General features: G+C 39.5%; 1 protein-coding gene across 4 annotated transcripts in view; it reads left to right on the top strand.

Annotated features, from left to right (window-relative positions):
• Nucleotides 1–404: 404 nt before the first annotated feature.
• LOC143903576 (pleckstrin homology domain-containing family G member 5) overlaps nucleotides 405–26,225 on the top strand; it is a 66,290-nt gene continuing 40,469 nt past the window's right edge. For 2 of the 4 annotated variants that reach the window (XM_077417263.1, XM_077417261.1), the window contains exons 1-2: nucleotides 405–1,055; nucleotides 11,884–14,774. In XM_077417263.1, coding sequence (XP_077273389.1) covers nucleotides 14,634–14,774 — 141 coding nt within the window. In that variant the 5' untranslated portion in view covers nucleotides 405–1,055; nucleotides 11,884–14,633. The remainder of the gene's footprint in view (nucleotides 1,056–11,883; nucleotides 14,775–26,225) is intronic. The other 2 variants (XM_077417264.1, XM_077417265.1) reach the window with 2 other exon arrangements.

The raw sequence follows: 26,225 nt of genomic DNA, 5'->3' as shown, positions 1-26,225 counted from the left end.
TTTTATCCGCGAATTTAATGACATTGATAAAGACCGCGTATATTGTATATACGCTTTGCGAAGCGGAAAGTAAAAATGCAAAGTGCATGCACATAACGTGGGGAAAAATCGCGGGGCTCCGGCAAACAGATAGGCGTCGTTCCGCCTATCGAAGAGTTTCGTTTCGATTTGCGGGAGACCTAGATCCTAGTGATAGATAGGAGATACGCGCGCGATGCGTTCACGCGGGGCCGCGCGCGGCGTGGCGCGTCGTCCTTGGCGAGCTTGCACTCACTCACGAACGAGGGGGTGGATTTCCAGCGACGCTCGCGCATCCCCTCGCCGTGCTAGAGCCGACCGGCCGGCGGGGTAGGTGGCTGCGTTCGAAATATCGGCCGAGGAGACTCGCGCTCTGCCATCGGCTTCTCCCTTCAGTGCGACGCGCGACCTAACGCCGGCAAGACCGACGCCGCCCTCGCCCCCGTGTAAAGCTCAACGAGATCTGTGGCGTAACCACGAGACGAGAGAAAGCTCGAAATTGAAAAAGATTAGAAATCACCGCGGCACGTTGATCCGCATGGTCGATCCGAGTGAGTCGACGTAGGATCGAGGAGAGATCATATACGAGAGATATTTCGGAAAGATCGATCTTGGAAAAGATTTTTGAGAAAACAAGATAAAAGAGAAGAAAGAGTCAAGGAGAAGGAAAGAAATTTCAGCCGAAATACTGAGAAAATTGACATAGGCAGAATATTCGACAAAATAGTCGAAAATTGTCAGACCACCCATTCAATCTCGTTTTGTAAAATATGACAGAACAATTCCGGTGTATGAGAAAAGATAAAGAACCGAATTGATCGCGCGGCAGAAAAGCCAACGCGCAGAAAATAAAATTTAAAGAACAAATAATACGTACCGTGCGCGAAATATGGAAATGCGCGAGTTGTTTCGAGAATAAGAATTGAATAGCTCAGAAAAGCGAGTTCTGCGAAGAGAGTCTCGTTGCGAGAGAAAATTACTGGACAAAACGGGGAAACCCTCCACTGTCAGAATGTCATCGTCGGCAAAAATCGAAGGTAAATTCTCATTTATATGTTTGCGTGAGCGCGCCTGATTTAGAGTATTAAAAAGAAAATCAAGTCTCTTACTCGGTTAGGAAAGATATTGATTAAAACAATTGGTTGACGATTATTGAAAAACCGTAAATATTATATCACACACACACACTTGCCATATAATATTGAATATATTGAAAAATATTACAAAGGTTTTAAATTAATAAACTGGAAGTAGTGGGTGCTAGGAAAAAATTGTATCTCTCCAAATTTTCGAAAATTGTGTATCCATTATAAATTTCTCGAAAAATATCATTTTTATATATTTAAATACTTATATCATTTTGATACTTCAAAAAACCTTGTTCTTGACCAAATTAATATTTGAATATCGATATAAATATTTGTCTACATAGGCGCACCATATTTTTTTACAAATTGTTATAAACGATATTTTTGAAGAAAGTCATCATTTTATCGTATCGTTTTATAGCAATGTAAATGTTATCGTATCGCGTTTTGTAGAAAATATTTACTATAAATAACTACTAAATAATCACTGGATAGTTATTACCTAGAATCTATTAACGTTATATTTGTAATGAGTCAGTAAAAGTTACAATTTATTAGTATGTTATTTATGATCATCGCTAAACAACACATCCTAGTCAACATACATATTGAATATATTTTATTATATTTATTTTTATTAAAAGTAAAGAGAAAATTTATAAAAATTTTTCCTAAAAACTATTAACACACGGAGTAAAAAAAAAAGAAAACGTAAAGACGTCTCTTATAAACTGATATTAAATTCTGCTATTTTGTATTGATATTTTCAAAGTATTGATAAAACAGTTGAATGGACGTGGGATATTTTATATAAAACATTTGTGTTAAATATATAAATAAAACATTCTATTACGCTACTTAATGAAAGAGAGAGAGAGAGAGAGAGAGGCAGATTTATCTATATGTTTTTCATGAAGCATAAAACCTGATAAAATATATGATGTAATATCCTTCATGGCGGTCAGTATTTTGCCGCGCGTGGTGTCTCGGTTGTCTTTTTATTTCGAGGTAATAGCCGTAGAGAAAAAATATTTCCAGGACGCAGTTATAACTCTCGTCGGCATCTATACGCGCAATCGCGCGCGTTTTGTTCCCGAATTTTGCGCGCCGAAAAGTTTAAATCACAAAATCGATATGGCTCGCACCGTTGACGATAATTGAATCGTTTGCCGGACTGCAAAGCGCCGGACGTTTCGTAGGCGTTGCAAAAGAGAACGGCCGGCAAAAAAGAGCTAGGGCTACAGCTGGAAAGAGAGAGAGAGAGAGAGAGAGAGAGAGAGAGAGAGAGAGAGAGAGAGAGAAAATAGATGTAACATCGATATAAATTTGACTCTCGGAAACTGCGTGACAATTTTTAATCCGTAAATATTCGCTCACGTTATTTATACACATTTAGTTAGCCTTTTCGATGGCGGATTACAACGCGTGAATACGCGCGGTTAAGCCTCGATCGCTGGATTCCACTCGGGCCGATAGCGGATTTTTTTTTGTTTCTTCCAATCACCGCGCGGATGTAACATTTCAATATAATATTCAAAGAAAATCGAGCCTGTGAAATTCTATTGTGTTAATATTAATTAAATTATTTTCATTGCATAGCGTTACAAATAAAGTTTGTGTTTTCCGACTTCCTCTCTCCTCGCAACAATTCACGCTCTGTCAGATCATTTAAAAATAACGCGCAAGTATATGAACAATTCATATCCAAATGATTCTCGAAATGCCGTTTCCACAAAATTCTGATTACGTGAATGTTGCATCGTTCTTTTCTCAGACATCTACACAAATTTGCTTGTTTCTTAGAGAGAGAAAAAGTGTTAGAGAAAACAGTGGGGCACGCAGTATGGAATATCATCACGCGTAACACGATTTACACGATGCGCGTCCGTTTACGTCCGATTCGACGTGCAACTTGTCGGCAGGTATAAAGAAAGACCGCGTAAGGCAAAAACTGCTGCATAAATTAACAGTTTCCGCGGCGGCGAGACAACGTCCCTCGCCTCGATCGAACTCTCCATCGATCCGCCTCGTTTTAACGTCGGCACGCGGGGTCGCGCTAACAACTGCACTCGGTCTCGAAATCGCTTGGTACCGCTTGGCGAAGCAATCCGAGTCACGTTGCCCGCTGGTCCCGCCGACTCGACTATCAATTTCACGGCGATTTGAGCGGGCGGCATTACGGAGCTGCGGATCCGCTCGACAGCGACGTTTCGCCGAGCGTGCACAGCTGTCGACGTGATCGACAATTACGAGATATGATCTCCATTATCCTCCCCCTCTGTCTCCATTCGCGAAAAGTCACGTCCGCGCGCGCGCGACGACATTGTCCCTTATGGTTTCCACCTCAACGTTCTCGGCGCTTTCCGCGCGGACAACTTCTCGGAGAGCGCTCCTCGCGCGTACCGATCACGCAAAAGGATTGAGAACACATGATCTTGCGATTCTCCTAGGGAATGGAGCAATATATCAAGTCCGTATTGCTGCAACGGGATTGCGTGTCAAACGTCCATCATTGCGCCGGACTATTTCTAAACGGTATATTGAAATAATACGAAGGTTTGAAGGTTTTCGCGATACGAAATTGCTGCGTTTCATTAACCTAAGCGGCTTCCCTCCGGTTTTAACAAATTTTGGAAACGTATTTTTCATTCAAAACACCTTTTCTTTCTATCCAAAGAAGTCGCTTCGGATAAGATCAGATGACAGAAATTTACTGTATATTTACACGCGACAATTTTTCTTTTCTTATATATTATAGTTATCAAATCCTTTACCAGAGAGTAGCAATTATTTGCGATTCGAAGTGTTTCTCACAAAGATCAAGTATTTTATTCTCAATTTAATTTAATAACTCCAATATGAATCAAAGAATTATTTAGAGGAGTTTATGGACGTTATAAAAATATAATTAATTAGAATGGTGCAGTGCGGACTATCGCAAAACGTTGCGTCGAGTCTAACTCGACGTAGGACCGCGAACGTACCTCGGAGCGACGCATCTGTTTATTGTCACCCAAGTGCGAAGGCATTCTTGCGCGGCGACGGTCGATGTACATCGGACGTTTCGCTTTATCGAAAACTGATTTACACCGCCCTGAGCACTCCGGCACTCAATTCTGCTCCCGTATTGTCCCTCCATTATCCGCGCCGCGCCGCGTCCAATGCGGTCATTGCGTACGCCGCAATTTCGATTTTCTCTATCGCCCCGATGATGCATGTCTGGCGCTTGTGTATAGAACGGCGATTTCAACGCAATGACGAATGCTCCATAATTCTCGGGCGAAAGATTTGTGCAACAGCGGGTGATACTCTCCGCAGTTAGACACTTGTCGCAATATGATATCGCTGTATTAATTACAACTTTGACGCAATATTGATCAACGGCAATAATTGATATGAGAGTCGAGTGTCGAGATTTCCCTTCATTCGCGGAGTTAATTAAAACAAATCTCATCTGTCATTGCAATAAAAAAAGTTTTAAAATAATTTTGGCAATTTTATATAATTTTTGAATTTAAGGATCAAACTTATAATTTAAAACATTTAAAAAATTTCATGTTATTACGACTCTATGCTCTTAGATGGAAGAGTCTTATAACAGATCCCATGTTATAAAATCATCATGCTACATATGTCTGCATGCCTTTGGTAACGCCGGGATAAAATTTTCCTCGTTTTCGTCATTTTTTCACTTCGCCGCGTGTTTCATGCGACTCAAAGTCGAAATTGACAACATCAAAGGCATCTCGCAATTCCGCGAACGAATTGCGAATGTCTTCACGAAGACTGGCACATATATCGTTGCATTAATGCTGCCGTATCTACCGTGTTATTCGCGCGAGTGTTTACGCGTTCTCGGAACTACTCGTATCTCTGCTCGGCGTGTCTGTTTCTCGCAGGTCACATATGTGTGTCCGCATATGATAATTCCCGCGCGAATAATGACTCACCGAACGTGCCAAGGCGTGCCGACGCGCGACGGATCATACGTTCAGCTGTATATATCGATTCGCGAAACAACGCAAAACAATATTTCTGTTATTGCGAAAAAAGTTTCTATTTCACGGAGTATATATTCGCGCGTTCCATTTAATATTAAAGTATCTTGCAAAGTATCTTGCATTCTGCATTTTAAAAGGTGTCTCACGATATTGCGAAATTGTATCGCAAATACTTTCACGAATCTAAAATGAATGTCTCGAAACAAATATGCAACGTGAAAAATAACGAGTCCTGAAGTTTTACATCTCTCTCTCTCCTCTCTCTCATCAATTTTATATTAATTCAAAAAAACAGCAAAATATTTTCGTTAAATATATAGTAAAGTTATCTCGTTAACATTCTTAGGTATAATATAAGTTTCCGAAGTTCCACATGTTCAGTAGAAATCGATGAAAGTTCTAGCGAGTTTCAAAGAGCGAAAAATGTATGCTCGCGAGCATAAAAAGTATCGCAGTTTAGCATAAGCGCTATATCGCCAATCGAGCGAAAAAGAAAAGCAGCCGTTTCGCAGAAATTGATCGTGCGGGCACCGAAAGTTTCGCGCACAAATTTTCCAAGGAAACGGGCTCGTCAAAGGTCTTTTCTTACCCGCGTTTATTAATTTCATATGGAGTCTCACTTCTACTTGCTCGTAAATCGTTTCAAGATCGGTATCGCAGATGAGTGACTATGAAATTCAAATAGCGGTGCAACGGATTAATATTACACCGCGGTTTCACATTGCTGACGCCACGGATATCCCACCTGATGACGCTTACGGTCTGACTTTCGGATTACGCGGCAGGATCGTCGCAATAAATTGCTCTCGAGCCGTCATCTTCATCTGTCCTGAGCAAATAGCCCTCGCGCCGATAAAATTCACCATGAATTACAGATAATTAATCTCAATTACCGATATGCGTACTTCTGTGGGTACATGGTTGTCAAGTCGGACAACAAACTTCCTCGTAAAAAAAACCACGTAAATCACGAAGGCGAACGTAACCGCGAACGTAAATCATAAAACTTTGTACGATGCTGCAGTCAAATAACGTAAGGATTCCATTTCTGAGATCAGTATCTCTTTCCTCGGAACTCGACTGCTCGCGTTAACTATTATCCGTGCTCCTCGCATGCGACATTGTTAACAATTTCCGCACGAGGACAGAAATATAAATGTCTATCCATTGCACGCTAATCGTATGAGGTCCCGAGGCAGATTTGCTGAGAGCTATAGGCACGATCTACTCGCGTCGCCGATATCTCGCTTGGATTTTCGACTACATTACAGAATCTTATATTTTACAAGATCAGATACTCCTGACGGAAAAATTTCAGAGTTACCTCTCGTCGAGATTAATAATCTCTCCGCGGTTATTCGATTCGACGTGACATTAATAGAGCAAGTAATCAAAGTCGATGCCGCTATTTCGTGCTATCGATCGAAAGGCAGCTTAAAGGAGCGGAGACCGCACTTTAGAGCGTGAAATGGAATTTCGCCGGCTATAAAAAGTTAATTGCAAAATCAGCGTCTCCGCCCCTGCGAGAAAAAACTTTCTGTACAAGTTGGGGATAGATTTCGATGACGATGATCGATGAGGTTGACTCGCCCCGCGAAAGAGAAAAGAAAAAGAGAAGCGCGAATTCTCGAGAAAATCGGTAGGAAGCACGTATACGGTCGAATTGCTTGTCCGTCAAATAGAGGAAAGTTCACAAATGACGTAAAATATACGGTTACCATCAAAATGACAAATTACATATATATATATATATATATATATATATATATATATACAGCCATTCAAAATATCCCGAAAGATATAAATTTAATTCAGAAAGATCTATAATAGGGCACGTATTATGGAACTTTTCGGAATGGATTCCGATCGAAATTATTCCGTTTTCTTTAGAAAACACAATAGAAATCTAGGAAATAACTAAACAATTCCGATCAGAAATCCATTCCGAATAGTTCTATAATACGTGTCCTGATAATCGAAAGAAGACGAAAAGATTCTCTGTCGAAAGAGATCGTTGAAAAATGCTAATAAATAAACCCTGGAATATATATATATATATATATATAAACCGAAAATCCACCGTGCTGCCATCGGAAAGAAGAAAAAAAAACGATAAGCACATATTCATGAAATATCGCTCGTGTTTAAACGAGTCTCCGTCATGCTTACACTGGCGACGTCAATCTTAATATCATTGAAGAACCTCCTATTGAAAGTCGATCGTTAAAACCATGACGCAGCGCGAGAGCATTTCCCTGCCGCATTGTAGCAAAATGTCACGTGAAATGCTGCGCGCTCCTAAATATTCACTTGACGAGAATTAATTACATTCTGCTGCGCGGATGCAACCCCGGCTTTCACAACGGGAGTTTTCACCCACCGGTATCTACGCGAAAGGACTAAATTTTCCAACACGCGGGGGAAAAAATTACTCGACTATTTTAGTTTCTCACTTCTCGGCTCGCATAGTCGCATTTCAACCGGGACGCTTTACAACATAAATAATATAAAAAAAATTCCGACAGACAATCAAGTGTACCAAGGATTTATTGCAAAATGTATTTTGACTTCAATGAATTAAATCGTCTAAGAAAGTGAAACTGAACATAATTGTTACTTTTTAATTAATACGTGTTCGTTTCTCTCTTCCCTCTCTGTCTCTCTGAAAACTGAGTGGAAAAAAGCCTGCAGGGATATCTTGAACTTTCGCACACATCTATAATCATTTATTAGTTCCTGAATTTATCCGTACGGAGCCATTGGAAACTCAAGATCGGAATCTCAATATAGACGAGGAAGAACTTGATTTAAAACGAATTGGCTGCGTTCTGCGCAGTCTAAAAAGAGTACCCATTGAATCGCCTCGTTGGGGAGAAAGAAAGAGATACGTGACACTCGTCCAGAGAATGAGCTGCTCGATAAGATCGACGTACTTCGACACGGAGCAGCGAGGTGGCCCCTCGGCGGCCATTAAGGAACGATGCTGAAGACGTTGATCGATTACGAGACACGGAGCGAGAAGAAAAGCGACGAATCTCGCCGAAATGCATTCTTCCCTGAGTTCTATTTTTTTCCAAGATTTTTTCTTTATCGACGACGGTCTCGGCATATAAAGGGGACCACGATACAATTCGCCGGGACGGCAGAGAACTTATACATGACGATGAAGAATGTATATATCGATCATGTCATCGGTGACACTTTGGTCGGAGTCACCTTAATTAATTCCGCCCAGTCTTCAATCCCTGTGGACTTTATCGCGACGCTCGGAGGTAACTCGTAACTCTCACGTAACTGATAACGAAGCAATCACCGGCGAATTTGAATAGCTTTATCACAATGGCGTACAAAATAGATTAATATGAGAATTTAAATTAATACGCGAAAAGTAAAATTGCATAATATTACTCAAGAAGACGAAAAGTCTTATTCGATGACGGCCATTATCATGTACGATTATCATTACACGGTTTTTTCTCCAGAAGGAGAACATGCGAAGATATATTATACTTACGAAACCCATTGCGTTGAGAAGCTTCATTTTTTATCACAAACGATTACTCGCGAATTTCGCGCGGAGGGGACGAAATTAAAGGATCGTCTTTGGCACGTGCAAAAAATGCCTCTTTAAAGCCGCGTTTTCTTCCCTCGGCCTTTAATCGGTTCTTCACGTGATCACAGCTAATGGCATGAAAAAGCGAAACGTCACTGCAAACTAAGAAGTGGGTTGTATCGCATGGATCGTGGCCAGTAAAAAGGGTCGAAACCGCAAGGAGATTGTTTAAAGTCACAATCGGCTGCGCGTCGATGTAATCTTGAATAACATAAATATCGATAAACAGCAGCGAGCTAAAACTCGGCGATTTTGAACCTCTCGGGATATTTAAGCTGATAATCCGATCGGATTTCGTTAATTGCGTTAATTGTATATAAAAAATATATAAAAAATAATGTCTGTGAGATATATTATGTGTGCGTGTGGGATTTTTAAATATTATTCTGTTTTTTTAAATATATATCATAACTTACCGTAAATAATGAGACGTCCTACAGACGTTCAACAGACGGGCCAAAAAAGTTGCACATAACAATAGCTTCAAGACAAAATGTAAAAAACGCAGGATTAAAAAATGAAGAAGATGATGATGCGAGCTTATTTAATTAAAAGGCCATTTTACGCAAGTTTTAATCTCTATTACGCTGACCCACTTTCTCATTAGACCCGCGAAACAGTCGAGAGAGGCAGATGGTAAATGATAGGTCCACAACGGTATATAGGTCTATACGATATTGCGGGAATTTCGCCGTTTGCGAAAGTCAGATCGCGAATTCCTCAGATCCAGCCGGGAATCTCTGGTGCAAGTAAACCGCGTCTCGAAGTCTCGCGATACTGAAATTCCGTGTGCATCGAATAGTTCGTCATAGTACTCGTCTGCAACTCGCACGGAATTCCGCGTGACGCGTATGCGTGTGCATGTCTTTTCGCGCGATTAGGTGCAAACACGCGTTCGCAACGAGCATTTATAATTGAGCTCCCGAATTCCGTTCCTGATTAGATTGACTTCTATCGAGCCAAGACCCGTCGCAAGATTTTAAGTCGTTCTTCGCAAATTCCGTGCATTCCGTTGTCTCGTGTAGATGAGGTAGATGCTCAAGGCATCGTGATTGTAACGGATATCTTCCGGGTAAACTCATATTAAAGTATATAAGTTTATTATGCATTTCTATATTTTTATATTTTATCTTTATATTCCTTTTTTATCTTGATATTCAATAAGTTTAGTGTACCTATATTTTAATTTTAGATTATATAATAGATATCTTTAAATTTTTATTTTTATAATATCTTTATTCGTTCTGGGGATAATGGACATGAAAGGATAATGGAAGTTAGAGAGAGAAAGAGGGAGAAAAGAGAGAGAGAGAGAGAGAGAGAGAGAGAGAGAGAGAGAGAGAGAGAGGGAGAACGAGCAGGAATTAGCCAATAATCCACGCAATATCGATATTCCTTCATTTTCGTAAGACAATGCGGAGAATTCGCGGTGTTGGACACCTCAAAGGACGTTCTGGTGCCTGAAAGCATTGATAGGATCAATTGCAAACGGTACAAAATTCGATTAAAGAATTGAAATAATGCTGAACCATTACAGAGCGGATACAATAAGCTTTATGCGTAAGACGTCCGCTTAGAATCCTTTCTATAGAATTAATCCTTTCGTTTGCAGATTCTATAACTAATTAAAAATGGACTTCCTTACAATAATAATTTAAAGCTTTTTTTCTGTAATTAAACATAAAGAAGATTATATTCCATATTTATAAATTAATAAACTTAGATGACAGCTTTAAATCCCATCTAAGCCAAGCAAATAATAATAGGTAATGAAAGATAATCTTCAGATTGCAATATTAGAATCAGGATATAACCGCGCGGCGGTTGTACATATTTATGGCTTCTCTATTGTAAGATATTTATTAGAAAGGTGAAAGGGTAAAGGCGTTCTGTGAATATTATGAATATTCTCATCTCATTATACTAAATGTAGCGATGTTTATAATTGATATTATATATTCAGATTCAGCGTCATATTTTAATATAATTAAACCGCCAAATGAACAATGCGGGGCGCGTAATACAGAAAATCCTTCTTAATTAAATATTCTATCGAAATATATGAAATAAACATGTAACTCACTTTACCGTGCATGGCTACAGAGATCGGATAAAATACGATTTTGCGTGAAATTGTATTTTCTTATACAATATAACACGATTCTATATGTGTCGACAATTATTTAATCTCTTCCTCTTTCTGTGTGCTTTTTCATTTGACGCGACAAAAACAGTGTCAAAAGAATTAAAATTTCGAGAACAAGTAGAATTGTGGAAAAAATAAAGAAATTTAAAAAAAAGAAATAAAACGTGCTTTTTGAATGCGATGTAATTTGAAATTCAAACTTCGAAATGTGATTTTACCGCACGTGTTTCAGAGAGAGAGAAAGAGGGAGAGATAGACGAATGATAGAAGGATGTTCGTGTAAGAGAGAGAAGGGTGCCACTCGTGGAGACTAATTAATCGAGCGTTAAATTCGGGTCACCGAGGAAGATTCGGCGGCTGAGTCGCACCGGCACGATTTGCCCTCTATCTTAGTGGGGTTTAATTGAAGGGCCAAAACACCGCTGTTGGGAACGATTACGTCTTCAAAGATCATGTTCTTTCGCTCTAGCGTTCTATGAAATTAATAGAGAAATGGCTCCGTGAGATGCCTGTGAAAGTACGTTAAATATCCCGATGATACACCAAAATGTCTCTTATCTAGAATCTTGTGAAAAAACTTCTTTTCATGAAAATAAATAAAACCATAAATGATAAAAAATTTCTTACGTCGTTGATACATATTTTTCAATAATTAATCAGATGAATTTTAATCGTTTCGAAGTAGTGATTGCACCATGTTAAGCTTTTCTCACCTAACTCGGGAGAAGTTAACAGAGTCCGGAACAGTCGGAGGAGAATGTTAATATTTTCTTACAGTCGATATAGATTAAAAATGTAAAAAGTATAGGAGATTAGCAAATGAAATTTCTCGTAGGTATAATGTGATATAAAATAAATTGCGTTACGCAATATTTTAAAATAAAAGATCTTCCATGTGAGACTTGATTTTCCATCGTTATGCCTATATACTTGAACACATCTACCTGGTGCATCAGGCGCGCTCGGTTCTGTTAGTAATAAAGCTCCTTAATAGACACGATCGATTCCGTTACGCAGATGCCGGGCATTACATCAGGCCGTCGGCGTCGTCGGAAAGTAAAAAATGCGCTCCCGTGCTTTGAAGAAAACGCGTGGAATCGAGAAGAGAGAGCGGTGATCGAGGAGAGACGAGCGGATAATCGAGAGATATCACGCGCGATCATCGCGAGGAGCGAATGATAATTGCTGGCGAAACGTCCGATCGACTTCTCGTCGGGAAAGCTGCCGGCCCGCAGGATCGCGGCAAATTATTTCCTCGACGGTGAGCCTTGAACGACGCCGATCGATTCCTCGAAGGATAGATAACACTCCTCCTAGCCTCGCGGTCCCTTCGAGATACGCGATACGTCCTTGGCCCGGTTTGCGCCATTAACGGGCTCAAGCAGAGTTTTTTTTTTTCGCTCCCGCGTTTGGGACCTTCGCGCAAGAGTGCAACCCGATTCAATCCGCAACCTCGCGCTTTTGCGCCCAGCTTGGAACCGGACCTGGCGAGAGAACAGATTTTTCTTCCGCGGATTTTCCCCCCGATCGTTTCAGCGTGCTGTGGTCCGAACTGAGTTATTCTATGAGGAAATTCTAATTAAAGTTGCAGCCGTTCGACTCACCGTACCGTGCGTGTCGGCCTACGCGCGATAGGATTACGTGATCACGGGCAAAATCAAGAATAGCGTTAATCCGGATCTCGCTCTCGAACTTTCGATAACGTCATGCATATACCTTTGTAATCTGGCATGCCTGAGCGAACTACTATCAGCGGCAGAACTCTCATTGATGTCTACACGTTTCCAAGTAGATTTTGCCGAGATTAACGTGAAGCGAATTCATGAGGTAATAAAGCAAACAGAGATTGAGTGTTGGATGTAATTTCTGGTATAACGATTTTGGATCTTTGAATTCCCAATCGAAAAGGCGTAACTTTGCAAGTTAGATTACACATCGCTATTATTTATCCAGTAACAATGTTTTGCTTATTTATCATTAGTAAAGTTGTGAATATAATTAATATTTAGAAAATAATTAAGAGAATAATAGTGGAAGTAAGTTTCTTGGTATTGAAGAATCACGAGAAGCGCTAGAATTCGCAATAATAGATGATAGACGAGGCGCACAAATGCGCGGTGAATAGAAGCATTTCTCCAAGAAGGGAGAGCTCACTCGCTGATAGTCGTGTCGATAATCCCGCGATACTTAGCGCAATCATTCGCTACGTAAACCGCCTGATATGACTCTTCGTTTGAGGCACGAATACGTGCTCTCGAGGTGGCGACCAATAACTGGCCGTAATCTCCGGAACGTGAACTCCGCTGAATAAGATGGAAGAGTCTTCCGCAAAATATTTGCCCAACGAAAACGCATTTTGAAAATCACCGGCATCTCTGTCGCCATCACGGAGAGAAGCTGCGTTATTATAATCTCTCGTGAAATAGAACGGGAACAACTTTCAGAGCAATAGAGTTATCACTTGTAAACGATTATTCTCGGAAATTTTACTCGAGGAAATTTTAATATAACATGGATAAGAAGCGAACATTTTTGAGAATCAATTCAGAGCTTATGTGTCGTGGACACTTCCAATTTGGATCTTGTTAAGAAAGACTAAACACCGATCGAGAGAGCTTTGGTTCGGAGCTGCGACGTGAGTGATTGCGAATCGAATTCGTTGCGAGACGATGCGTTACTGTAGCACAATCAGCCTAATCGTAATACGCTGCCACAGAAAGCGAAGCATATTCGGGAAATTTAACGCACGGAACATAGAAATATTATAATTCCATTGTAACTTATAACGAACAACTCGGAGTAGAGAAAAATAAAATTGTTTTAAAAACTTGGCAGTTTATTGAGTGGAAACTTCCCCGAGACGGCAGTTGGAAACTTAATCGATGCAGTACGAAGTGCAGAGGGAAGTACACGAATAGCGCGAGACACTTGACGAGCGTCAAGGAGCGATATATGTATGTGTATGTATATATCAGTTTCCGCGTATTTCTTGCTGGCAAAGACCGGCGAGGGTTGTAAAATTTACGACGAGGCAGCACTGCGGCTGAAAATCGCTACGAGGAAAAGCGCAACCGTAAAAATTGCGCAGCGTGAAAGCACCGGGAAGAATAAAAAAATTACCACGCGGCACTTGTTTCCCTCGATAAAAGGACCGCAATAAAGAAGGAAAAAAGAGAAAGAAAAGAAAAAGGAAAGATCGATCGCTCGAGAAGAGAAACAAGCTGCTCGGATGATCTCACCGAAACAGTGTCTAATTAAGTTTAATAAACAGTGTCCAATTAAGCCAGAGAGTGGAAGCGCCGGGCGAGCACGTGGAGGAGGGCCCGACGGCGCGCAAGAGCGGCCTCATACGCGGTCTCGTACGCCGATTGAGCAGCGGCGGCCGAACGGGGCGATCGGCGCGTTCGATCGTCACGTGCGGCGGGTCCAAGGGTGCGGGTGGCGGCGGTGGGAGTGGTGGAAGAGGCATCACGAGTCCCAGCGGTGGTTCCATCCTCGCAGCTGGGCAACAGTCGGTCGCGGGGGCCGATAGCACCACGGTGTCCGCATCCGGGACCCCCCACGGTGGCCGCGGTACCCCGAGCCGACGGTCCAGCCGCGATCTAAGCCCCTCGAATAAGAAATCGTCGTCGGTGTCGTCAGTGACCGGCCAGCAGGATGCGACGGTGGCGATCCACGGGGACGGGAGTGGTGCCGGTACCGCGTCGTCGTCCGGCAGCGGTACCGGGCAGGAATGGTGGAAGATAGTCGGCAGCATAAGGCGCAAGATGCGCGGCAAGACCACCCAGAACAGCTCCAGCATATCCGAGGCCGCTCTGCAGGACACGACGAATCGCAATCAGGATGACTTCCTCAAGGCTGCGATGAGAATCTTCTTGGTGGTGTCGCCGCCGATGGGGCGCATTCAGGTAAAATGCGCATATCGGCCGCATTCTCATTGCTGTTTTGCATCAGTACGTTTGGATGCGCATGCTAAACAATTTTCGTAGCTTGCTTTTCGATCGTTGAATCTTGATTTCCATCATTGGCAAGCTGCTATTCGAATCCAATTTTGCCGCCTTCCCGAGAGTTGAAATTGCTATCCATCACGTGGTATCTATCGCGTACAGAAATACAATCCTCTTTATTTTTGCGAATATAGAGATACATGGAAATATATTGAAACTGAAAGAAAAGATCACACACACAAAACCTCGATTTTCTATTAAAAGGATACAATTATATGTTTGTTTAAATTTACAGCCTATTCTAGACAGTTGTGACTTAAACTAATTTAAACTGAAGAATTCGACGATTTTTGTTATTCGACAAAATTATTAAAAATTGCTCCCTTTGTTATTCACAGTTTTTGATCGTGTCTTACAAGGTTACAATAATTAAATTGTAGTTGTTACAAATGAAGGTTTCACGAAACAAGTACTATATTGTATCTACAGCATGACAGCGTAAGCAACACGCACGCACACACACACACACACATGCGCCGGGACGCTTCGTCATTCGAATCCCCCATTGTTGTATAACGTGCAGAATAATCGCAGCAAGCGTATTCGTTCCGAGGCAATAAACGATGACAAATCGCGTCGCGGCGACGCGCGCTAATTAGTTCCTCAGAGTAATTACTATCACGCTCGGAGATACGGCAGGTAACTTAATGAAGCGCCAGTTTACGATTTGATATACAATTTACCGATTATGCGATTAAATCGGGCCCTATGTCCCCCCCGCCCCTCGCCCATGTAATAGAGTTAACAAGTTTCGCAGCTGCACGTCTTCTCCCCGTGCCGACGTATTTGTGCTCCCGGTAAGGCGTTGACGAAATATGGCCCCGAGCTACTTGCCTTAAGCTCCACTTATGCAATAGTTTGCTTTACTGATGCTGCATATCGCGTCGGCCCAACTTCGATAATGCGTAAGCCGTGTAGAATAAGATAAATAAGCCACATGTGCATAATAAATAAGCTGCCGTGATGCGAGATGGTGGCTCTAACATCGTATTGCAGAAAATGAGAAACGAGTAAACGAAGCTGACTCGCGGGCTTTTGGTATTAAATTAGGATCCAAATGTGATATCCTAACGTCTCCAGCTTTCTTTGATTAACTGTCAATTAAGATTATATGACAATTAATCAATCTTCCTCTCGATATTTTGAACAACCTATATGATTACCAGGATATTTAATGGCGAATTAAACTCACTACGTTAATCAGCTTAATTAACAAGACAGAAAAATCCTGTTAAATGTTCCTCGACATATAACAATTATTCAAATTTTCTCAATGAAACATGAAATGTAAGCGGGCTGATTTCAAAATTGACCAGCAGTGGCAAGACAGACTCAATCCCCAGTTGCGTTTTTGCTTCACCCTGTCGCAAAACAGAAGTTACTGCGGTCGGGGCGTTTTGCAGCACGCCTAATTTCTAGATTTAATACAACTGGCGCACGAGAACCTTGAAATTACGTTCCCGCTTGCAAAGCTTTCCGTGTGCGCGGGACGGAGCTCGATATTGTTATACCTACTATATACCGTCGGCTTAGCGTCCTCATCCACCGACGGGAAAACGGACGGTTGAACGAGAAACGACGGGTGACATATGAGAGCTCTCCGAGAGCTATATATGGACCAAAACGTTAACACCGTCGCGGTCGATTTGGTGCAAATCGCAACGTTAAAGAGACGTAACGCGAATCACTAAACGTGAAACCTAAACACATTGTTTTTATATACGGCTGATTACGATCGACTTTACGTAACGTGACGTAAAGTATCAAAAAACAATGTGTTTAGGTTTCACTTCGTGTCCCGTCGCGTTCCGTTACGTTAAGTTCGTCGTAATTCTGCCTTTAAAGAAAAAAAATCCTATATGCTTGTGAATTGATCCAAATTTTTTAAGAAATGTTTGATTGCCTCTGCAAAGAAACGTGATAACATCGAAGAGATTTAAATAATTGTATTAAATAATTGTAATGCAGTAAACTCTGAATATAGTGGAGCAATGTTTAATTATTTTTTTACGCTTAGGCTAATGTACCGAGCAAACTATATAGAGGCCCTTAGTACTAGAAGTTATTAAATTTTCAGGAACATCTCAATAGCCTTGGTTATCAAGCTCGAAAATTTAACACGTGAATAGGTTTGCCAGCCTATTGCGGTTTACTGAAGCATCGGACGTCCACAATCTTGGATGATATGAACTAGGTTTATAGGTGGACTATCGGGGCGGTTAATGTTCTAGTCGTGGTCCATTATTATCGGGCAATAGGCTGTCTACACATTAATAACGGTGCACATTCCAATGATATGCCAGAGCAGAATAAAGCAGCATATATAAAGCATAAATTATAAGTTTATCATTTCTGAATCAACGTCTCATATTTTTTAACACTATTTTTGACGACGAGATATTAGACGCCCTGCACATATGTATACGCGTATATTCGTCGGCGATAGGAAAAAAGTCGGACTAGCCTTGTCTTTCGGGGAAAAATTATTTTGTTTTAATTGTCAAAATGTTTGTAAAACGGAAACACGAATAAAATGGGCATGTACGCGAATTAAACTTATGGATCTCAAAAGCTCATGTCAACCGGAAAGCGTTAATTCCAAAACCAAAATAGAATGCTTGCGTTGTAGAAATTGTTGAAGCGGAGGAACACGTTTGCATGCGCCGCGAAGTAATACACCCACGGCGAGAATTGGAGACCTGGACAAATTTGCAATTTTAGTTGATTCGTGATTTGTATCCAGTATCTACGTATAATGTAATACCAATCGAGCCGGAAGGCAGCTCTGTAATTTACATGTACACATTTACACATAATGCAACTGAAATTACGAAGTTGTATAGATAATATAAATCTAATTGCAAAATTTAAACAATGACTGAAAAAGTAATAAACTTAAAATTACAGTTTAAATTACGAATGTTTATAAAATTATATGTTTTATTTAATAATATCTAGTCATTTTTTATTTCGCAGAAAAAGCTCGTAAATTATCTTTAATTATGTTTCTATATTTTTAATTATGTTCTGCGTTTTTCAAAAATTCTACAAAGACATTAATATTTTAATTAAAACAAATAATTTTTTTTTTTTAATTGAAATATGTCATTTTATATATAAACGACGCTGCTGATTAATCATAAATTAATGTAAAAATGTATTTTTCAATTTGTCAAAGTATAAAATATCTATTTACTAAAAATGACATATTTTTCTCTCATATTCAAATTCAAACTAATCTCTCGGAAATTAATTTTTTATCCAAGTCTTTTCGGACATAAACGTCACCAAAGTCTTTTATCCTCTTATTATTTCTCTCATACATTCCCATGAAAAATAATTCACGTTTTCGTCGAATAAATTATAATGTTCAGTGTAAAAAATATATATGTATATAAAATGTGATATAAAATATTTAAATGCAAAAATCTGCTTAATTTCGACAGGTAATTTCGTTCTTAGGAGTCTTTCGATTTTATCGATTTACCACAATTTTACTCTTGCAATCGAATTTATATTCGTCTCGTGGGATTTTTCGCAGTTGCCACAAAACCGCACGTTCCTCCTCTTGCTTCATCACGCGGATGTTTTAGCCAGTTGGAGCGGATAAGTCGAGGTTAGGAGAAAAGGGCGAAAGTTCGCATTCGCGATCAAACTGTAAAGTTTTACGTATTTATTCAGTTCGCCGTTCGGTACGAATGCACTTCGGTTAAACGTGATGACGACATGATGCTCGGCAAGTTTGTTAAACAGTTGCAGAGCAAAGCCGTAACGCGAATTTAACCGTTTTTATGCTGTCGCGCACTGTATAATAACTGCGCGAAGATAAACGCCGAGAAAGACTTTGCTATTAAGTGAATTGTCAAGTGCTGGCTCGGCGCGCACAGGACAGAAATTCCGCGTGGAGATGTTTTACTCAACTTCCGTCATCCTCTTATATCCGGTTGAAACGCATTGCACATTTCGGTGAGGAAACTTTCAACGAGACTGGAAATTGAAATATGTATAATAGAAACAAAAGCTCGTATTTAAAATCGAAACAAAGGATTTATCTGTCTTTTATTTAATGCTATTTGAGTAATAAAATTGTAATAATTCACCGTCGATTATGTCAAAGATTTATTGTTTAATAACGTATTGGAGAGAATATTAAAAATGCTCAACAATTCAAAAATATGACATGGTTTTCTTGCAATATTAAAGAGATTGTAGAGAAAATCAGAAATGTATAAGAATTGCATTACATTTAAAACATAAGCTCTTTCATAAATAATGTTAGCATGTAAATTTTTTTTACCGGTTAGTTTTTGAAAACATTTATAGCAAAGATTTTTTAATGTCACTTATATGTCACAGTAAGTTTTATCGTATAATTCTCTATGTGTATTTTATACGGCGAAACCCTTGAAGCCTGAGATGTGACATACCTGAGATGTGACATAAAAGGAGTATATCCATCTTGTGCTGAGTTTTCGTAGTCCTTAAGTATTTAAGTAAATTTCGATTAAATACACATTTAATTATAATTTATTACTGCGATTCTACCGCGGTACAAATTTTAATATTACAGAAAAATTATGTGGTGATATTTTTTTAAATCTTTGAAGGTACTTTTGATGTGATATTCTTTATATATTGAACATAAATTTATTCAGTTTTTAACATTTGTAATAGTTATTATAGTTTAGTTGAATAATTTAATAAATTGCAGTTGAAAGTTAATTTAACAGTTGTTCATAAAATTATTAGATCCTAAATTCGACAACGCGATAATTTATTACCTTTATTCAGAATTTTTTTGAATCAGCGAATTTCATGTACTGAAATCTTTCGGATATTTGCAAATATTCGAAATACGGGAATGTATCGAAAAAATGCGACGTGCAAAATTGCATTCCGCATGTAGCAAGAGGAGTGCGTCAAAGTGTCGACGAATTCACTGGTATCATGGATCGCGCGTATACCTTCAAGTATGTACGTATACCGCGGTATATAAGTTTGTTTTGTGGAGAATTGCTTAAAGAAAACAGGTGCACTGAGGGGAAAAGTTTGCGCGAAGCAATATATAGCGGAGAAAGTTTCGATTGGTATGGCAACGTGCTTTCCCCTCGGCGCGGCTGATAAGGAAACGCATTATCGGCATCCTTACTGCGTTTTGAAACTACGAAGGAGTTCGAATATGTTTCGCGATATTAATATCCACGCAATCTACGGACAGTATAGAACGGCGTGTAAAACATTGTTACGGATAGCATCAATCTTGCCTATATCAAATCGGCGCTTCTACTATAAAAACAACGCAACAGAAGCTGGAAAAAGATTAGTTCTATAGCGTTTAATAGGTTTTAAAAAATATACAAATCAACACACATATTATTTATTACAATTGCATTGTGTGCAAGAACATAAAATAACAATCCTATTTCATTCGCTGAATTATTTTTCCGACCTCCCGTAATATCGTTTGCATATTCATTTTTGCATATACAAGAGCTAATCAATCAGTAGCAGTCAAATTTACCAGAAAGCCATCTTAGTATATACGAAACAACGTGAAATTATTTCCGTACGATTCGAAATATGTATAATAATAAAAGTTATTTTCAGTATCAAAACAAAAAATATTAAATGCGCACTGAAAATACCATTTCATTCTTGTTCATGCCCAGATTTAGTAATTAAAAGTTGCACGATGGACGAATATGATGAACGTTTCGATTGTTAAAACGTGGACATTACTTCGCGTGCCACGTTTTAGCAACAAAAACTGGGACAACGATGTAGCGACACGTTTGAATGAAACTGAAATTAAGCCGGTTTACAGCTGCGTATGATAAATGGTTGGCTGCAGTTAACAGATCTGATAGGAAGTTACACGACAGTCGAATAGCAATTAAATCTGATTGATGAATACCGAGAAGTTCAACCTACAAGAAACTATTGCTACTAAGGATTTAATCAGCTGCTTGTGTATATATATATATATATATATATATATATATATATATATATTATACTGAGAAAGTAATCAAAGGAATAACTTCATCTCAAAAGATAAAATCGAATTTTTAGATGCAATATTCAATAAACGTTAAATACGCGTAATATAAAAATATATAAATATGAGAACAATAAGTAACGAATACTTGTTACGTTTGTATTGTATATAGCATTTGATTTTTTCAAAATAGAAGCTATTAAATTATTAAACGCTCTTGTGTCTTTTTCCAACAAAAAAATATGTTATTTACCTTAGACAGTTTATAACCCTACTGTATAGCCGCAAGTACCTGCGCGCGCGCGCGCGTTATAATATTCGCTGTTGTTGGCAATTAGGATAGGTCCCTGGCGATTATAATTGCTAATTTATCATACTTAGCCTAATTGGGTATTGTTCGAAGTTTGCTGATTTATACCTCGTAAAATTCCACAAATAAGCTTATACTATATCAATTCTGCCAAATTGAAATTTAACAAACCATATCAGTTATTGAAAGAATGCTGCAAGAAGGTTGTAAGAAAAATAAAACATGTTAAAATTTAAATTATAAGCTCTTTTATAAATAATGTCAGCATGGATATTTAGATTTTTTTCATCGATTAGTTTTTGAGACCATTTATAACAAAGTTCAAAAATTTTTTAGTTTTAACGGGAAATTGCTGCGTATCAATTATCAACAAAAATAACAATTATTATTACAAATTTTTATTGTAACTAAATTTTTATTTTAACTAAACTATAAAAATTTAATAAAATTCACATCTTAAAAAACATAATAAGACTTAGTAAGAAGAAAAACTATAAAAATGTTTTCAAGATTTGATCTAGCACATCCTTTACAAAGTTTATAAAAATAACGAAGAAGTGATTTGTGAACTATATACATTTTACTATTAAAAATTACATGACAATCGAAACTTACTCAATATTTTTTCCAGTCCAAATTAAGTGTTCCTAATTTATCATTCTTATCGCTCTATTTTCGGCGTTATTACTTAGAAGAGACCGGGGCACCATGAGCCACAAAAATTCAAACTCTGAAAAGTACCTTTAAATATAAGATTTTTTGTCTCATTTTTTTTTAATAGTTAAAGCACAATGTATATTTTAAAGTTTATCTAGCATATTTGATAAATATTGATCAGTTTTTGAGAAAAAAATTAAAACATTTTTTGAGAAATGACCCAAGGTTACTCGGGCCAAAAACAATATTAAAACATTTCTAAATGGTTAAAAAGTTATTTACGCATCATGAAAACCATTTATGTCACGTGCGTCTCGAGACTACAGACTTTGATGACTGCCACCTAGATACGAAGTATGAGCAACGAAATAACTGTCACGTGTGATTACTAGTTGAATCAACCTAAACATTCTGGATTACCCTAAACAGTCAATGACCCATGGTACCCCGTGGCTCGTGGTGCCCCGGTCTCCCCTATATATAACTTTCATACAACGTTATTACATAAAACTTTCGTTATTCAACGGTGTTTGTTGCATCTTTTAATAATAAGTATTTCTGATCGAAGCACGTTGAGATGCATTAAAAGTTAAACAGGAAAATTCTCGTGAAGTTTGGGCCACAGTTTCCCTAAGTTTCCCATCGACGAAGCGAGGAGACTATTGCGATGGAATTTATTTCGTGTCGTTTCCCGCAAATATGCTGACTGTACCCGAACTCCGCCACGAATAGCGGTTCGTCGAGTTTCGCTATAGTTGCAGATAACGCGGAGAGCTTCGTCCATCTTGTAATCGAAGAGTTTAGATCAAAAAGAAAATTTCAGGAAAAAGTATGTTTTTCGATACATATAGATATATCTGTCGTACGTACGCCGAAGTAAATCGATTTCTGTAAAAATAAGAGTGTAATAGTGAGTGTACCTTACTTCCCCAAGTTTTAATTTCCGTATTTAATTAACGATGTTATAGTTACTGTCGGATATCCGATATCGGTTTCCTAATTCTGATAAAATTGAGCTTCTGGAGCTGGCTTTTCTGTAGATTCAAAATGTCCACACGCTTATTTTCTGACAATCCCCCAAAGCTCGCTTTTGGGAAAGAAGGCAGATCTGAAGAATATACAGGTACTGAATACTGCTCAAATGCCTTTAATTAATACAACATATATTATCATAATTGACGAAAATAAATAATTGCCTCAACAAAACGCACTCAGAGTGTTCAGCTCAACAGCTTATGACAGCACAAAATGACGTGTATTGCCAAGAGCCACCGCTAAAGCTCTTCCAGTCATTTGCTGCAGGCGCGTAACGTGCGCTAGTAATAATTTAAACCGCAACTCATCAGCGTTTCCGCGAGCTTAAAACAATAAATGGCGTGTTTCTGTTCTGTTATACAACAAGAACAAACGCGTTTTGTACTTTGATATGCATATTTATAATTCACATTTTGCCAGGCACACGACGATTGTTCTGTGGTAATTAAATAACAATTATGTAATATATGAAAACAATGATGCCACATTGAAAATAATGCAAAATTGCGATAATTAATTAAACAGCAATTGTGACTTTGTTGCCCATTAAATTAAAAATTAAATCGCGAAGAGTGGCAAAGAGGGTAGTGATGACGGCATCTCTCGGTGACAATCACTTTTATCTCTATAATAATTATAATAATATGACATTATATCGTGATGATTATCATGTCTGAATATAATCCAAAACTCATGTTGAAATTATTCGTAAATATCAAGAATGCAGCGCCAAGAGACTGCCCTTTTTCCAATCGTGGAGCGAAATATTTTTTCGTCAATTTTCCACCTCCTGCGCGAAATTACGCCTTGTCACGAGTCACGAACAAACGACTCTCGTTAGAGACGTGCTCTTTGCTGAATTGACAAAAAGCTGCGAGGCCCTTCGCTAAATTGACAGAAATCAGACCCTCGTCGATAAACGAACGAACGGACGAATGAACGAATGTCCGGCCGCCGTTTATGAAGCTTTACGCGTGATAAAATCCACGTGCAGTTCGTCGTCGCGCGCAATTACTTTCCCTATATAGCTATATCCGGCGAAACTCTTCTCCTGCACAAGAGACGCGAAAGTTCCGGTAGCGTTCAGGCGTCCGACGTTTACGGTGCAGTAAAATCGCCCGTTCAATCATCGATTCGACCATTTCGCCGTCTGGCCATCGCGCGCCGTTACCACTGCTTCTCGATTTGATATATTATCGCACCGGCGGATAATCTGAGGTGCTTAATGGCGCGTATGTATGACGCGAACTGGATACATGGGCCCCGATAATTCATCAAACCGCAACTCATTATCTGCGCGTTATCAATTTTTACAACATTTTATATTTTTCGCATTTCTACTTCCATTGGTGTCGATCGTGATAACAATGGTAGGTATTTTGCACTCGCGTAAGACATGCATGGTTTGAGAAATAGTTAAATTTCTGCGCTTGAATGAATGCGTTTCACTTCTGACGATAGCTGCCGATATCTTTACGTATACGTGATTATAACAACTCGTGTAAATGAGCTATCGAGTCGTCGCACGCCTCTATTTCAGAACTCGATTAATTTTCATTTTCGAAGAGGAGCATAATTCCATCTGTGACGAACTAAGTGCCTATACGTATATGGTGATTTCGCGCCGCGCGCGCTAAAGCGAGGCGAGAGTCGCAAAAAGCACGACGAAAAGGGAAACGGGAATAAACGGGGCGTGCGAAAAGATATAGCGGAATAAGAGAGAAAGGGAGAATAAACAGGTGAGGTCAAGGAGGGATGACGGTTAAAGGTGTATTGCAGTTAATGGTCAATTTCAGCGTGCGAACAGATTTAAGGGAGCGGACGAAGTTTACTTTACGCAATCGTGCCGTCGCGATGACGAAAGTCTTCAATTAAAAGCGGGGGATGAAACGAGAGAGTTCCGCGAAGGCTCGTGCCCAACCTTACTCTCGTCGAGGATCCTTCTAGCCGATTACGTCATAAGTGCCGTCGTATTCTCCGGAAACGAAACTCCTACACCAATTATGTGATAGACGATAACGAACCGCGATTCAAGACAGTCGTTGTGAAAAAAACGAGATGCATTTTGGAGATGCTTTGTGCAATTTGGAGAAAATTCCTCCTGAAGAAATTCTTTATAAGTTGTATTACGAATCGTTGAAGATAAAAGGCTTCTCGTTAATCAGAAAAGCTCAGAAAGGCAAACAAGTATCGGAACTTTTAATTTAATAAGCGTCACTTCAAAGGAATTTTAATTTTAGTCGTCGCGTTGACGAGACGACCAATTTGGAAGTTGAAAAAGTTACATTGACTTATTCTTAATAACGTCCTGGCGTCTTGCTGAATAATCTAGATATAAATCAGTAAATATGAAATATCTCTTCACCCAGAATTATGGAACGTGTTCACGAGAATATTTTAAGGATAAGCCGATCAGCGTTTTATCGAAGGGCCGCGTATAAAAACGTGCCGCACGTCTCTTCGCTCAACTTCGCGCAATCAAACGTCATCGACGAATCGCGAGTTCATCCGAGCCTGCCGATTTAAACTCTGAGATCACGGGCATCGTTCATAACCGAATTTACGCGAGCGCGAAATCTCGTCATTCTCCATCCCACTCGATTCAATTAGCCGTCCTCGCCGACCTCATTTGCTCTATTTTAATTACGACCTTCATTCCGACGAGTCCACGCTGATGAAGAGCATCGCTGTCGGCGAATCGGTATAGTAGCAGAAAACGAAATATCCATTTTAGATTACCAGTGGCGCGATACCGTTGTCGCGCAGCACATTTTTTCGCGAGTCCCTTGCGTCTGCCCACGCGGCTATTAAAATGCAAATGCGCGAGTCTCGCCCGCGAGGGCGGTTCGTAAAACTTGTCTCCTTAATATCTGAAACATCTTAAAACATCGCCAATAATGATCCGCGATATTAGTCGTAAAACGAGTGTGTTATATACGCAATAGTCCGGCGAACGTTAACCCAGAAAACGACGCATTTTATGCTTGGAGTAGCTGAAAATGCTCGATGGTTAATGCGCCATGTAAGTTTAATAATGTGACTAGCACGTAGGACACGCGCCTCTCCCTTTACTCTCTGCGATCCTGCTGGAAGAATCAGCGGTAGGATGAGCGAAGGATCGCTGCAATGCGGTCTTTTCCACATTGAAGATTCGATTTAACGTCTGTCATGTTTAGATGGGAGATCGACAAACATTGCGTTGCCTTGACAGTCGGTAAACCTGATGCGTAATCTTCGGTGAACAGCGGCCAGGAAAAAATAGGGATACGCGTAACGCGAGAAACCGCATTGCAGCGATCCTCCGTTGATCCTACCGCTGATTCTTCCAGAATCGCAGAAAGTAAAGGGAGAA

The sequence above is a fragment of the Temnothorax americanus genome, unplaced genomic scaffold, assembly GCF_048541705.1.
Source record: "Temnothorax americanus isolate GAGA-0224 unplaced genomic scaffold, ASM4854170v1 Scaffold49, whole genome shotgun sequence".
Lineage (NCBI taxonomy): Eukaryota > Metazoa > Arthropoda > Insecta > Hymenoptera > Formicidae > Temnothorax > Temnothorax americanus.
Note: the sequence above shows the minus strand (reverse complement) of the source record. Positions and strands in the feature narration are given on the sequence as shown.